The sequence below is a fragment of the Heterocephalus glaber genome, unplaced genomic scaffold (genome assembly GCF_053883595.1).
Source record: "Heterocephalus glaber isolate CG9 unplaced genomic scaffold, H.glaber_assembly_v1.0 deba00001498, whole genome shotgun sequence".
In the NCBI taxonomy this organism is placed as follows: Eukaryota; Metazoa; Chordata; class Mammalia; order Rodentia; family Bathyergidae; genus Heterocephalus; species Heterocephalus glaber.
This window is the reverse complement of record NW_028258321.1, coordinates 6776475-6791634: the sequence shown is the minus strand read 5'-3', so window position 1 is coordinate 6791634 and position 15160 is coordinate 6776475. Positions and strand designations below refer to the sequence as shown.

The following is a 15160-nucleotide window of genomic DNA, read 5'->3' as shown; positions in this document are numbered from 1 at the left end:
GTGACCACTTAGGGATGAATTGCTATTTCATCATTCCCAGCCACCCTTCCCTGGCACTCTGCATCTTCTCATCACTGTTAGAAGGGTACCTATTTCTTACCCCTGATATCCTGTTAATATTTCTACCTCTGTTTTATGTAACGACAGCTTTGGGTTTTTTGTTTTGATTTCTCATGATGGACGGCCCAGAGTAGAAATGTTGAGTTGATCTAAAAAGAGCTAGAACTAGCTGTAACAGTATTCTTCTTCTTTTTTCATGTTTGTTATTTTTAACTCATTTGTCATGTTTTATAGTCATTAAGGGAGGAAAAGAAGTTAGAACTCTGAAGTTGTTGAGTTTCCTCCCTTTTCTTGTCATCTAGCATATTTTTCTTCTTTGTCTTAATTTTAGGGACCTTTACCATAAGGTGATCATCACAGATGTAAAATACCAAGTTAAACCCCATGTGAGATTTCTGACCACAAGGAGCGCTTTGGGCTCCTGGTCTGCCAAGCCAACAACTGGTGACACACAGCAAGCAGTGCTGGCCGCAGTGCAAAGGGCCTAAGTGATAGAGCACTTTCATCTTCATATCTTTAAATACAGTATCTGACATAGGCGAGGAAAGTATTAACTGATGTTTAAGTTTAAAACACAGTAATGAGTAATTTCATACTTGTATGAAAATATGTAGGTAAACTCACATAGGAAATAATTTCTGGATCTAAAAATGAAGTAATTCCTCAATTACAATGTGATGACTATAACACAATGAATATATCACCAGGAAATTTTTAAATGTTAATGTTAGAAATATAATTATAACTAGAAGCCAAATAATGTGTAATTTGGATTTTCTGTATTTTGCTTTGCAGGTAATGATTCACATTATGTTCTTCTTTTTTTTGTTTTTCTTTTTTTCTTTTGGTACCGGGGATCAAAATGAGAACCTTGCATTTGGCAGGCAGGCACAGTGCCATTGAGCTAAATCCCTGGCCCTACATTATGTTGACTAGCAGATTTTTAGCACTTTTAAGCTCAACTTTTAATTATTCTTTTTTTTTACTCTCCATAATACACAAAAATCTCATTGGCAGTTTAGCGTTTTCTAGCGGCCAAGTTGAAGTGATAGTGACAAGGAATGGATTCTTAAACCTAACTACTGGTGAAATGTTTTATGCTAAGAACTATGCTACCTTAATTTAAGAAAGGAAAATCAAATCTGAGGAGAAGAAGAGGAAAATTTTTTAGGATCTAGTGTTGGAGATCTGTACCACCCAAAAATTTGCAGTAGTTGCAAACTAATTACTTAAAAGAAAAGGCAATAATCACAATCTAAGTTGTCATTAGCTAAGTGTGAGCTCGAACTTTCTTGTGTCCAGTGTCAACCTGTGTCAAAGGGTGGTGAATTTGACTTCTAATTACCATGATCTCCTGAGGGATACGTAAACATAGAGGAAACACTTCCCACTCATATCTGACATGCATTCATTTATATGCATGGGCTTACATTTTCCTTTATGTTTGTGTATGTCAGGATGTATATACGTCTTCAGATGAATGAATGCATAAATATACATGGTGATTTAGCTTACAGAATTAAAAATGTAATTCAGTTTACTCCCGGAGAATAAGATTGAAGATATGAGAACTGAATTAAAGCTTACTTTCTTTCACAGAATTCCTCAGAGAGAGAAGACTGTAATAATGGCGAACCCCCTAGGAAGATAATACCAGAGAAGAATTCACTTAGACAGGTATGAAATTCAGACTTACTTAAAAATAAAAAGCTACCAACAGCAAAACAAAAGACAGGAAACCCTTGATTTGCCATGCTTTTTTTTCTTTTGGTACCGGGGATGGAACGCGGGTCCTTGCGCTTGTGAGGCAGGTGGCAGAACCACTGAGCTAAATCCCCGCCCGATTTGCCATTCTTGAAACATTGTAGCTTAAAGTAACAGAGTCCTATGCTGTACAGTTGGTCTGACCCTGGCTGGCTTCCGTCTGGTAACATTGTTTCCCAGTAGTTTCAGAAGTGTCCTGTATGCAAAAGTGCAGGACAGTCGTTGGTTACGTGTAGTGAATATTAAAATAATAATTTTTAAAAGGTTTCTTGTTTCAGGAAAAATAACTAAAGTTCATCTTAAGTACAGATGGTAGAATAGTTGGCTCTAAAACCTAATTTTCCTGTTAAGATTGCTCATACATTTCAAAAAATAATAATAACCAAAACAGATTTGCCTGTAATTAGCTCCTTTTATTTTGTTTGTGTTAGTAGGAGTAGACACCTCACCTCCAGTACTGGGGACCAAACCCAGGCCTTCTCCTGTGCTAGGCAAGTACTCTACCAGTGAGGTATATCCCAGTCCTTTTTAATTTTATTTTGAGACAAGGTCTAAGTTACCCAGGCTGGCCTCCAACTTGTGATCCTCCTGCCTCAGCTTCCAGAACAGCTAGAATTGCAGGTGTGCTCCACTGCATAAGTGAGGCCACTATTGACTAGTTTAAAAAATTACATCTGCCTTATTTCCAGAAAAGTAGCACATTTTACTTGTAAAAGTTCACTCCATGCACTCTTTCTTTTTTTTTTTTAATTGATTCATTGGTATTTTGAGACAGGGTCTCACTATGTAGTTCAGGCTGGCCTTGAACTCATTATGTAGCCCAGGCCGCCTCAGCTCCCAAGTGTTGAAATTACAAGAGTGCACCACCACACCTGGCTTCTTTTTTTATATTAAAGTGTCCAGAATACTGGCCAAAATACTTTCATTCTCCCTGCCTATAGCATCCTTTAACATCTTCCTTATTGGAAACAAAAACAAGTATGTGAGTGTTGCCGGAGAATAAGGGTGTGCCACCTATTTTTGTTAATGTTTTATTAAAGGAATTGAACCTAGAAACTTTGCACTGAGTTACTTTTAACATTTTTTTTGAGAGAGGGTCTCGCTAAATCACTAAGTTCCCCAGGTTGGGTTCCAACTTGCATTCCTCCTGCCTCAGCCTCCCAGAGTGCTGGGATTACATGTGCGTACCACAGCCTCCAGCCAGTCTATTCATTTTAAATTAAGATTGGGTAAAATGTGCACCATTAACAGTAAAAATAATTTTAATTTACTTGCATTTATGACATTGTTCTACAACATAGAAGAGAGATAATATTTGTTCAGCACCTACTATGAACATACTTGTTTAATTCACATAGTAACACTGTAAAATTGCTAGATATAATGTGATTTCCAATTATAGATAAAGAAAATGGAGACTTAAAGGGGTTAGTTGACTTTAGGGACTGGATGATTTGAAAATCAGAACTCACTGTTGCCAGAGTGTTTCTACTTCAGTCTTCTGACTCCAGTTTTCATATTGTTAATTTAGGAAGGAAAGTACCTGAGACTGTGACACATTCAGGTTTTTTGGGGGGTTTTTTGTTTGTTTGTTTGTTTTTTTAATTTTTTTTTTTTTTTTTTGGTACCGGGGATTGAGCTCAGGTCCTTGCACTTGTGCAGCAGGCGGCAAAACCACTGAACTAAATCCCCAGCCCACTTTCAGTTTTTAATTTGCTGTGGACAGTAGTTTCTCCTTTTTTAATAAAAATAATTGTTTTAAGTAGAATTGAGTCAATTCAGGAAGCTTTGTAAACAAATATGTAATTGAAGTTGAAACAGTTGTAACTATTTGGAGATAAATACTTGATTTGTAAATCTAAATCAGTGGAACATTATTGAATAAGGTCCTTTTGGAGGTAGAAACACTCTGCCCGCTATACAGAAACAACTGTAAGAAAACAAAGACACGACAAAAAGTTTTGGCAACTTTATTTAAGCTAACAAACGAATTTTCACTCTGCAAAGTTATAAATTAATTTTAATAGGCTGATCCAGATGGTCCATTTGGAAAATGGATAGGCTGATCTGTTGAAAATTAAACTAAATTTATCTCTCTCATACTTCAAGCTGAAGTGAGAGAGAGAATCGTGCCTATTAAGTCCAGCACATGCAGATGGACCAGCAGGTCACACATGGGACTAATCTGATTCATTTTAAAAATAAATGCAAACATTATTGAATCATTTTATACTTTCAAGATCTGTTGTGTGCAATATTTGAAAGAGATTTAATGTTGTTTTTTCATTGCTGTTTTAGCAAGTTCTCTTCACTTCCTCCATTTAAATTTACAAATAAACACACCCCCCCCTCCCGTGCTCCAAAATGATTTTTGTAATATCTGTCATTCGGTGTTGAGATCCAAGCTCTGGAGATTAATTAGGTCACGAGCCCCACCCCCACCCCGCCTTGCTTTTGTGAAGGGCTTTATCTCCATTCTTTTTGTGAAGAGCATGAACTCAGTGTTCTTGGAAAGAGAAATGGCCTTTAGAAACAGGGAAGTGGGAGATCCTCCTGGGGCCTCAGAGTCTTTTAGCTTCTGGGTGTTTTAACAGCCCCATGAATGCAGATTTGTAAATTTATTGCAGTGCCATCTGGTTTTTTGCTTGAACCAGATTACTGTTGGCTTGTGTCTGTCTATTGTGGTGGTCACTCCCTGGGAGCTTGCCCTCTCAGTCTTGGGGAAAAGTGATGAATAGCAGGGGTCAATAGAAGCGGGTCACAGGGCAGCTGTCCAAGACTGCCCTGAACTTGATTACCCCACTACTGATTTTTTTTTTAGGCTGGACATAATACTATACAAGCTGTTTAATCTCTTCCTTTTCTCAACTGCACATGACAGTACCGACGGATGGGACGAACCATTTGCTGCCCTGTTTGTTGTTTGTTTGTTTGTTTGTTTGCCCTGTGGTGGTGTTCTATGGACAAAAGGATGGTAAGGTCCCGGACTTCTGCCTACCTTGGTGTGAGATTGGTGTTGGGTGGGTCAGTCCTTTGCTTGAGATTCTTTTGTGATATTTCAAATGGCATTTCAGGAACTCTTCACTATTGAATATAAAAAGTTCAATTATATTCTAACAATTTCATATTGTTTTAAACTAGATTATAGTTTGCATTTTTTATTTTAAGTAGAGTTTTGCCATTGACAGGATATGACCACATGTTAACTTGGAGAGCTATTTAAATATTGGAGGAGCTGAAAGAAGGGTTATCACTACAGTTTTTACATACATTAAAAGAATAATATGGGTTATGTCAGAAGTTTGACAGCTGAAATAAAATGGGAAAATTCCTTAAAATATAACTTAAAACTAACACAAGTTGAGACAAAATTTAAATAGCCCTATGTCTATTAAATACATTTAATTATCAAATGATCATACGGTTTCACTGGTGATTTCAACAAACATTTGAGAAAGAAATAATAGCAATCTCAAACAAACTCTTCCTGACAATAGAAATGGAAAGAATACTTCCTGACTTGTAAAACCACATTATAACAGCAGTTCCAAACCTGACAGACAACTACCAGAAAGGGAAATACAGAAGGAGAGTTAGGACATGTTACTTCCTGTGTTCCCAAGTCACTTTGTAGACCTACTTTTTCATTTTATTTCCGGGGTATCAGGGCATGGTGGGGAGTAAACTGTGCATCCTTATTTTTTTTTAAAGTCAATTTTTATGTAAATAAGGAAGGGTGGAGCGGGTGAAGGGCACACAGGTAATGGGGAAAAAAGTAAGAACCAAGATACATCATGTGCAGGTACAAGCACCCAATGGTAAATGTAAACGTATTGTATACCTAAAATGTACCAATAAAAGAATTAAAAAGAAAAAAACTCAATTTTTCATGGTGTAATCTCATCTTGGCATTACATACAAATTTTTATTTGGAGCATATACAGAGTAGATAGTTTTTCTTTCTACTTTTCTCTTAAAATACAAAGCTAAAGGAAATTATAGCCACTGTTTTTCATAGCTCTTATCGTCCGTTACTGAGGGCAAAGGCCTGGCAGGACAGAAAGTACTCATTACTTTTTGAAAATGTAACATTGCAACATGCAACTCCTCTTTGCTTCTCATGGGTGCTAATCGGATCTGTCAGCCCTGCCTTTCTCTGTCATTGAGTAAATTGTGACCGGCGTCTAATCCTTCTCCCATCCCCCACTGCTTTTGTGTATGTGTCCACTTTCCATCCTGGGAACGTGGGCAGTGATAAATAAAGCATTGAGCAGAGCTCTCTGAACTCTTTGAAAGCAGCATGATGCCAGCCCTCTAGTTATATTTCTTTAACTGTTTACGTTTTTCTGTATTCCCTCTCTTGTGTGGCTGGAACCCTGGGGATGCAAAGCCATGAGAGAGGCCAAGAAGCTAACAAAGTAGCTGTCTCCCTTGTTAGCTTGTTCCTTTATTCTCTAAAAACAAGATAAAAACCATCTGGCTCAGGGCATTACATTTTCCTCCCCCATGCACCTCTATAGAGGAGATTTCACCTGCAGAGAGAGTTTACATTGATTAGGGAGGAAGCAGTAATTCAAGCTTCCATCCTCTTCAAGGATACTTTGCAGTCTTTAAGGTGCTGACCCACTGAGTTAAACTGTCAAGGGAGGATAAAAAAGTATCTTCCTCCCAGGAGGTAACAGCTGCCAGGTTTTCAACACCTTGCACCGCTGCTGGAAAAAATGTCACAATTGTCAGCTGAAAGAAAAATGACTCTGTCGTCATCTTCTGTTAATGACTGGGCCTTATAAAAGGAACTACATTGCCTTTCAGAAGGAATAAGTGGCTGTTTTCCTTGCCTTCCATGTCCCCCTCCCCTCAAAAATTCCTACAGTTTGTTCTCACCTTGAAGTAGATCCACAAAAACCAGCAGTGAGAAGCTAAAAGTTACAACAGCCAGGACAGTCTGGGAAGTCTGATGGGGCATAGCTTCTACAGTTGGATGAGCAGGAGGAAAAAGCACATCACTGACACAGAAAATGACATTACAGTGTGTATTAACAAAACAACAACAACAACAAAAAGTCATTCATAAGCCAGTGAACTGAGAGAAAACATACTGTATTTCTGTTCTTTGGAGGATAATTTGTTTTCAAGCAGCATCCAGATGGGTAAATACCATGACATTTCTTTTTTCAAGAGAGCCACTTCTTTTCTTTTTTAAAAAGAAAATCAAACTTCATAGAATTTACTTCCTTTAGTAGCTCTGTAATGTTCATATGTGATGGCTTTCCCTTCTTTCTGATTTGATTGATGAGGGGGAAAGGTTTAATGAAGTCCCTGCTATCAGGCAGGCAGTTTTTTTCTATTTGTTTCAGGTTAGTCATTGTAATTGTATTGAGTAATTAGAAGGTACACACAGCCGAGGGAGCTTTGTTCTGATAATTGCTCAAGAAAACCCATTCCCTATCTGCCAGTGCTTTGTGTTGAGACACTTCTCCCTCTAGTGGCAATGGTGAGCACTTTGGCTTGCCAGTAGGCAAGGTGTAATTGCAATATGACAAACTATGCTTAAGGGACTATCTTGGAAATAGTTTATGTTTGGCCTTATTTCATTATATATGTGGGGTTTTTTACACTGTGAAACTTCCTATCCCTTTTTTTTCTTTCCAGAAGTGCTTTGGGCTTTGGGTGGAAAAAAAATTGCTTGAGATGTTTATTAAAAAAAAATCATAGTGCATTCTGGGTAATGTTTTGCAGCTTGACTTAATTTTAGTCATCTGTTTTAATTACCTATTTATAAAAATGCTTTTGCATTTGTAGACATTATTTAATACTTTGGAAGAAGCACCTCATTTGAAATAAATAAATAAATTGTACATTATTTTAAATAGTCCATGTAAGAGACCTTAAAGGTAATTAATGTAAGTCTCTTAAGTAAGACAAAAGTGATCTTTCGGAATCTGATGAAGTGATTTGTTTATATAACTTCCCACTTCTGCTGAATCCTTCAGAGTCTAATAACATTTTTTTTTTTTTAAAAGCATGGTTTGGCAATTTGTGCCTAGTTACAAAAACCCTTCTTCTTCTTCTTCTTCAAAAAAAAGCAATTTAATAACCAGCTTTCTTAAAATTACTTTGAGGAAGGAAGACTGTATAGGGGGTTGGTATTTTGTTTTTTTATTTCAGTGTAATCATTCTTTGATAAATTGTGTAATCACTGACTTAGTGGAAAAAATACTATTGAACTCCTGGGTTGCAATGACCATAAAAAGTATATTTTCATATAGAGAGCTGAGATACTGTGAATAAATTATAAAAGAAACAGCTTATATGCTGATCAAAATCCATATGGGACCAGTTCATTTTGTGTTCAGTGCTTAATCTGGATGTACTATTTTTTTTTAAATAGGAAAAAAGGAAGAGAAAGAAGAAGCTTAGTGTGCCCAGCTGCATGAGTTCTAAAAATCTGCCCTAAGAACAGTCATGGGATGAGATCAATTACAGCATTGCATCTCTTGAACCAGATCCCGTAGCATCGGCATGGCATTTTAAAGCTCAGACCCAGCTTCCCTAAGCTGTCGCTTTGCAGTTTGTCTTTTCTATCCCACATTCTTGCTCAGAACATGGTTTGATGTTGCTGTATATCTGAAGGTCCCTGTTCTTCCCACCCCACCCTCAATTACTGGCCATTTTCATTATACTATATCTTGTTTGGCTATAGGGCTGTTGAACAGATTTCTTAAGCAGCTTTTTGCAAGGTTAAAAGAATGCACCCTGGTAACAAGTTTGTGTCATTTTAAATATATACCTTCTAGTAAATAAGGAGAAGCCTGGCAATCAATCCCTTTTAGTGTGTTATATGTTTCACCTGACAACTAAACCTTCTATTGATTAGCCATTACTTTGTTAGATAATCCTATGTCATTGAATCCATTGTAAGAAATTAAACTCTTTAAAATGTTTTACCCTAGCAGCAGTGTGAAAATTGAAAACTTGTTCAGAATTACAGCCTGCTTTCACAAAGAAGGTAGTTTTCAGCAAGGCATTTTACTGGTTTATGTTTATATGCTTTATATGCAATATAAAAACGTATTCAAGTACTCCAACACAAAACTCTGCCTCTGGTTCAGCAATGATGCTACCTGTTTCAGATGTTGCGTGGGGACTGAGCCTATCTTGCCTGCAGCTTTTATATTCACTAATTTGATTTCAAACAGGAAGGAGCCTTACAATTGCAAAATATTGAATGTTTTGGCCTTTTATTCCAGAGTGATCAAAATATTGTGACAAGTTTTAGTTTGATGATCTTTGCTACTTCTTGGAACATAAGAAAGCTCATATACCCATTTTACAGATAAATTGTCAGAAAATAAAAGCCTGTATCACCGAGGATTTAGTTTAGTGGTTCCGGCACCTGCCTCGCAAGCGCAAGGTCCTGAGTTCAATCCCAGGTACCTAAATAAATAAATAAATAAATAAATGCCTATATCACTAGTCATTTCCTACTCTGGATACTCCATCAGGCCTAGAATACGTTTTATGTTCCCCTAAAAATGTCGTGCTTATTCATAAGAAGAAAATAATTCTGAAGGAAAGTAGTTTTTCAGCTTTCATAACTTGTAAAGTACTAGTGTGTGTGCACCTGTGTGCCTCCATTGAGGCTTGGACCCAGGGTCTCACATATACTAAGCAGCTAAGCGTGTGCTCTACCACCAAGCCTTCAGCATATAAGCTGTTTCTTTTCCCTGGAGAAATAGCACGATATTTTTATGAACTGAATAAAACACCTATAATACTTCCCCCTGAAATTTTAACTACATATACTTTTTATATTTTTGTTGAAAATTTCATGTAGTGTAAGTCAGTGAATTTATGATAAATCTGCCTACTGTTGTAAGCAGCACTCCAGTCAAGTTGTGTAAACTCTTTCACTAACCGAGAAAAATCTCAGGTCTTCTTCCCAGTTTCCAACCCCCACTGAATCAAGCTTTTTGGCTTAGGGTCACTATGGATTAGCTTTGTGTTTTCTGGAGTCTTATGTGAGGGAACCATGTATTTGGGGTCTGACTTTCACTGAGTGTGACATTTATGAGGTTGGTCCTTTTCTGTGTGTATCAGTAGGTTATTCTTTTTTTTTTTTAGTAGATTATTCTTGTTTTATTCAGTTGAGTAAATATGCTGCACTATATTTTCTGTTCTCCTTTTAGTGGGCACTTGAGCTGTTTCTATCTTTATAAGTGAAGTTATTATGGATATTGTGCTTGGGGTTATTCAGATACTTACTTTTGTGAAGTAGCAGGTTTGTCTTTTTTTTTTTTCCACCCACTACTGGGTATTGAATCCAGCACTAAGCTGTATGCCCAGCCCTTTGTTTTTGAGACAGGATCTCTCTAAATTGCTAAATTTCCTAGGCTGGGCTTGAACTTGAGATCCTGCCTCAGCCTACTGAGTTGCTGTGATTACAGGCACTCAACACCATGCCCAGCTAATTTTTAGCCTTTTTTTTTTCTGTGGTACCAGGGATCGAACTCAGGTCCTTGAGCTTGCACAGTAGGTGTCAAAACCACTGAGCTAAATCCCTGGACCCTTTTAGCCATCTTTTAAAGATTGCACTGTTTATCTTTTAGAACTCAACTGTTGAGTCCTGGGTGCCAGTTTTTGTCAGAGATGTGTGTTCTGAATTTTCTCACAGTCTTTGGTTTGCCTCATTATGGTGTGTTTTAAGAAATTTCTAATTTTTTGGATGAAGTTCAGCCTATCAGCTTTTTTCTCTGCCTACCCCATGAATATGAATATATCATTCTAAATTTTTTTCTAGAACCCTTGTAAGGTTTAACTTTTATGTTTTAACTGTCTGATGCACCTCACATTAATTCTTGCGTGTGCTGTGTAGCTGTGTTTGGGCGCATTAATAGGCCCTATTTTTACTCTCCCTTTCAGTGCCCTTACTGTGTGCCTTTCCTTTCCCCCATTGAATTACATGGTCAGTCGCCTGTAAGTGGTGTCTTTCTGATGCTCCTGGGCACAGAGCAGTGGGCAGGTGCATCTGAGGTGCTGATCCACCATTGCTTGAGTCCCAGTAAACAAGAGCAAATGGTAGATGTCTCTCTGCACCAAGTGCTATACTCTTGATTATTGAACCTTTGTATTACAAGTCTTGAAGTCAGGTAGAATCTTCTCTTTGTTTTAATGTTTTAGTTATTGTAGATACTTTGCATTTTAAAATAAATTTTAGAATCAACCTAACAGTTTCTATTAAAAAGAAGTCTGATATTTTAATTTGTATGTTACTGAAGTGCAGTATTCATTTTAGTAAAACAAACATCTTAACAATTTGAATCTTGTAGTTGGTAAACGTTGTGTCTCCATTTATGCTCTTGAAGTTCTAAGCAGTGTATTTTAGTTTTTGAGGTACATTTCTTGCACATAGCTTCAAAATTTATTTTTAGATATTTAATGTTTTTCAGTGCTGTTGTAAATTTTATTCATTCTGTTTGTTGCTAGAATATAGAAATACAGTTGATTTTTGAATATTGGTCACATATTCTGTCACTTATGAATAAGGACTTTTTAAAAACTTCTTGTCCAACTTATTTGCCTTTTGTTTCTTCTTGCTTTATTTCGATGGGTTTTGTTGGGGGTTTTTTTGGTACTGGGGATTGAAATTGGGACCTTGCACTTGCGAAGCAGGCGGTGGAACCACTGAGCTAAAACCCTGGCCCTCAATGGTTTTGACCTCCAGTATTTTTTTTTTCCCCTTCCAGTACTGGGGATCGAACTCAGGACCTTGTGGTTGCAAGGCAGGCAATGGCACCACTGAGCTACGTCCCAGCCCTGTCCTCCAGTGTGTTTTAACTGAAGTGGCAGGAAAGCATCTTCACCTTGCTCCCACATTTAACAAAATAGTATTAAGCTTTCCCATTGAGCATGATGTTGGAGTTTTTCTGATGCCCTTGATTAAGGAAGATAACTTTTATTCCTAGCTTGATGAGGTGTTTTGTTTTGTTTTACTTTGTTTTGCAGTGCTGGAGGTGAACACAGTGGTTTCACACTTGCTGGTAGCTGAGTGGCTCTCCCAGTAAGCTACATCGCCAGCCCCTGTTTTTGAAATTTTGAGGCAGAGTCTTGTTAAATTGCCCAGGCTGGGCTTGAACTCATGATCTTCCTCAGCCTCCCAAGTGCTAGGATTACAGGTGTGCATCACCATGCCTGGCAAGTCTTGTACTTACTAATTGTATAGTGAACATTATAAATCATACATTGGAGGAAATCTAAATTCTTTTATTTGGTTTTTGCAGTACCAGGGATCGAACTCAGGACCTTGCGCTTGCCAGGCAGGCACGGCATCACTGAACTACATCCCAGCCCCCAAATTCTTCTGTTCTGATGAAAGTACCAGCTGATCACTGTTATCATCTAGAGGCTTGGTTTTACACTTGATAAGCCATATGTGTTTTGGTTTTGCCTGTAATCCTAAAAGTGATCTCTTAGTACTAAAACATACTCTTTAGTCTCAATTCATGGTCTTTCTCAGTTTTGGTGGAAAGCTTGAGCTCCTTACTATGCCCTTCTGATTTGATTAAAGTCAAATTCTAAACTCTTGGCTCATTGGTCTTTCAATGAGGAGACTTCTTTTGACTTATGTAATTTGGGTGTTTGCCAGGATATGAGGAGATATCTGTTTGTCTGTTTATTCTAAGGCTTCCTTCTTCCCTTGTTGTTCTCTCTCCTTTCTGAGATTTCTGTTCTCAGTTGCCACTGTGGTAGCTGAACTCCATCCTGTGATATCTCAAGCCAGTAGACTGTGACTTTCTAATTGAATTCTAGTCACCCCACACCTTGTGGACTGGTGAATGCTTCTAGGGGAAAAGCACATAAACATATATCTTACTGAGTATTGTTCTTTTTCAAGATCAGTCTGTTCGTCCTCAAATTTCTCCCTACTTAAGTCATTCTCCAGTGCCTTTACATAGTTTAAAAACATTATTTTCATAGTTTCCAATTATTATCTGCAGGAAGGTTACCTAAATGTTTCTGCCATCATTAGAACCAGACTTGACATAAAGTTTTATTTTATTCAGTAAATTCTGACTACTTCATAAATATCTTTGTTTTTTGAGACAAAAAACTGGCTGACTTTGAGCTCACTATATAGCCCAGGCTGGCCTTGAACTTGTGGCAATCCTCCTGCCTCAGCCTTCCAAGTGCTGGGATTATAGGCATGTACCCCCACATCCAGCTATAAATTTCTTTTTTTTTTTTTTTTGGTACTAGGGATTGAATTCAGGTCATTGTGCTTGCGCAGCAGGCAGCGAAACCACTGAGCTAAATCCCCAGCCCTATAAATGTCTTTTTAAAACATAGTTTAATTAAAAATCATTTGTGTTATATGTATATACACATTAAATGTTTGTGGTATTGATCAATGCAGAAGAAATATGGAACTGTGAACCAGATGTGTGTCAGTAGTCCTTATGTATATACCAAATTCAGAATGCTCAAATTTATTTTTTAATATGTGCTGAAATAATTTCACCTTAAATGATAACGAATAAAGCTGTTCAGTTGATAACATTTTTAAAGTTTAACTTGTGTAAAAGGAAATTTTTTTTGGTTTTTGTGACAGAGTCTCATTATATGGTCCAGGTTGTCCTTGAACTCGCTATGTAGTCCAGGCTGGCCTTGAACTCATGGCCTCCCAAGTGCTGGGATTACAGGCCCAGGAAATGTCTTTTTTTTTTTTTTGGTACTGGGGATCGAACTTGGGTCCTTGTGCTTGCAAGGCAGGCAGCGAAACCACTGAGCTAAATCAGCGGCCCAGGAAATGTAATTTTATAATACTGATAGTGGCTATGTATCTTTACTAATTTTTTTCATTTAAAAAATAATTTACCTGTTTTCTTTCCAAAGAATGATAGTTGGCTAAAACATTCTTTACAGTATCTATGTGTCCATGCTGATTTAAACAAACAAGTGAGTAAATAAATGGGGGAACATCATAACTCTTTCTTAGAGACAAATTCCAATTAGTAAGTATAGAAGGAAAGAGAAATTGTAAAACTTCACCATTAGAACACCACAATAAAAATTACTGTAGGCAAGAGCCACCAATGGATACTAGAATTAGCAAAGATTGAAGTAGAACAGTAGAATAAAGTTGTTCCCCTGACATATTTATATTTAAATTTAGTAATTTGTAAAGAAAAGTTTACAATGGAGATTCTTTTTTTTTTTGGTACCGGGGATCAAACTCGGGTCCTTGTGCTTGCAAGGCAGGCAGTGAAACCACTGAGCTAAATCCCTGGCTCCTACAATGGAGATTCTTGGTAGCACAGGATCTTAGCCAAGTGGTCAAGACTGCCATCTCCAGAAATAGCAGTGTATCTCCTGATATTTTGCACTGAGGAGGGCCTATCATCTCCGTGCTATCCTCAGTAATGACCATAGTCTTATTCTGAGAAAACTCAAATTGAGGGAGAGCCTCTAGATTAACTAGTCAGTGCTTTTCCAAAAGTGTCAGTCTTCAAAGACAAGGGAAGGAATTGTCCCAGATGGGAGTAGGTTTCTGAATTAGTTCCTGAACAGAAAAAGAACCTGAATAAGGCCTGTACTTTATATTGTACCAAATTAATTCCCTTTTTTTTTGGTACCAGGGATTGAACTCAGGACCTTGCACTTGGGAGGCCTGCAGCAGCACCACTGAGCTAAATCCCCGGCCCTAATTTCCTACTTTTGATAAATGTTCTTTAAGATATTAACATAGAGGGAAGCTGGTTAAAGGGTGTATAGGAACTCCACAATTTTTGCAAACTGTTCTATAAATTTAAAACTATATTACAATTTTTAAATGGATTTTTAATTTGCTGTTTGTTTGTGTGTTTGTGACAGGGTCTCAATATATAGTTCAGGCTGGGCTTGACCTCGCTGTGTAGCCCAGGTTGGCCTCAAACTCTCAGCAATCCTCCTGCCTCAGCCTCCTCAGTGCTGGGATCACAGTTATACATCACTATGTCCAGTTTAAATAGATTCTTTATTATTATTGGTTATGAAAAAGCCCCAAAAACCCCAATATTATTGGCTATAAGACTGCCCTATGGATTAAGACTTTTCTCCTTAATTCCAAAACAGGTATTTTTCTGAAACACTGTTCCTTGGATGAGCACATGCCTGTAATGTCGCCTGCTCTTTGAGGCTGAGACAGGTGAAAATTCAAGACCAGCCTGGACAATTTAAGCAAGGCCTAGTCTGAAACAATGTGCTGGAGATGTTGGTCCGTGATAGAGCACTTACCTAACATGCAGGAGGCCCTGTGTTCAATCTCAATTTTTTTAAAAAAGTAAAGCCTCAGAGGCTC

The 15160-nt window shown here is 37.6% G+C and overlaps 1 protein-coding gene across 19 annotated transcripts in view; it reads left to right on the top strand.

The window, feature by feature from the left end:
* Positions 1-15160, top strand: part of Btrc (beta-transducin repeat containing E3 ubiquitin protein ligase) — a 187148-nt gene that overhangs the window by 99213 nt on the left and 72775 nt on the right. For 15 of the 19 annotated variants that reach the window (XM_087185799.1, XM_087185801.1, XM_087185798.1 and 12 more), the window contains one exon: positions 1660-1737. The exons of 3 other annotated variants lie outside the window; for them this stretch is intronic. In XM_087185799.1, coding sequence (XP_087041925.1) covers positions 1660-1737 — 78 coding nt within the window. Of the gene's footprint in view, positions 1-1659; positions 1738-2281; positions 2316-15160 lie in introns of those variants that run through there. One more of the 19 variants, XM_087185812.1, reaches the window with a different exon arrangement.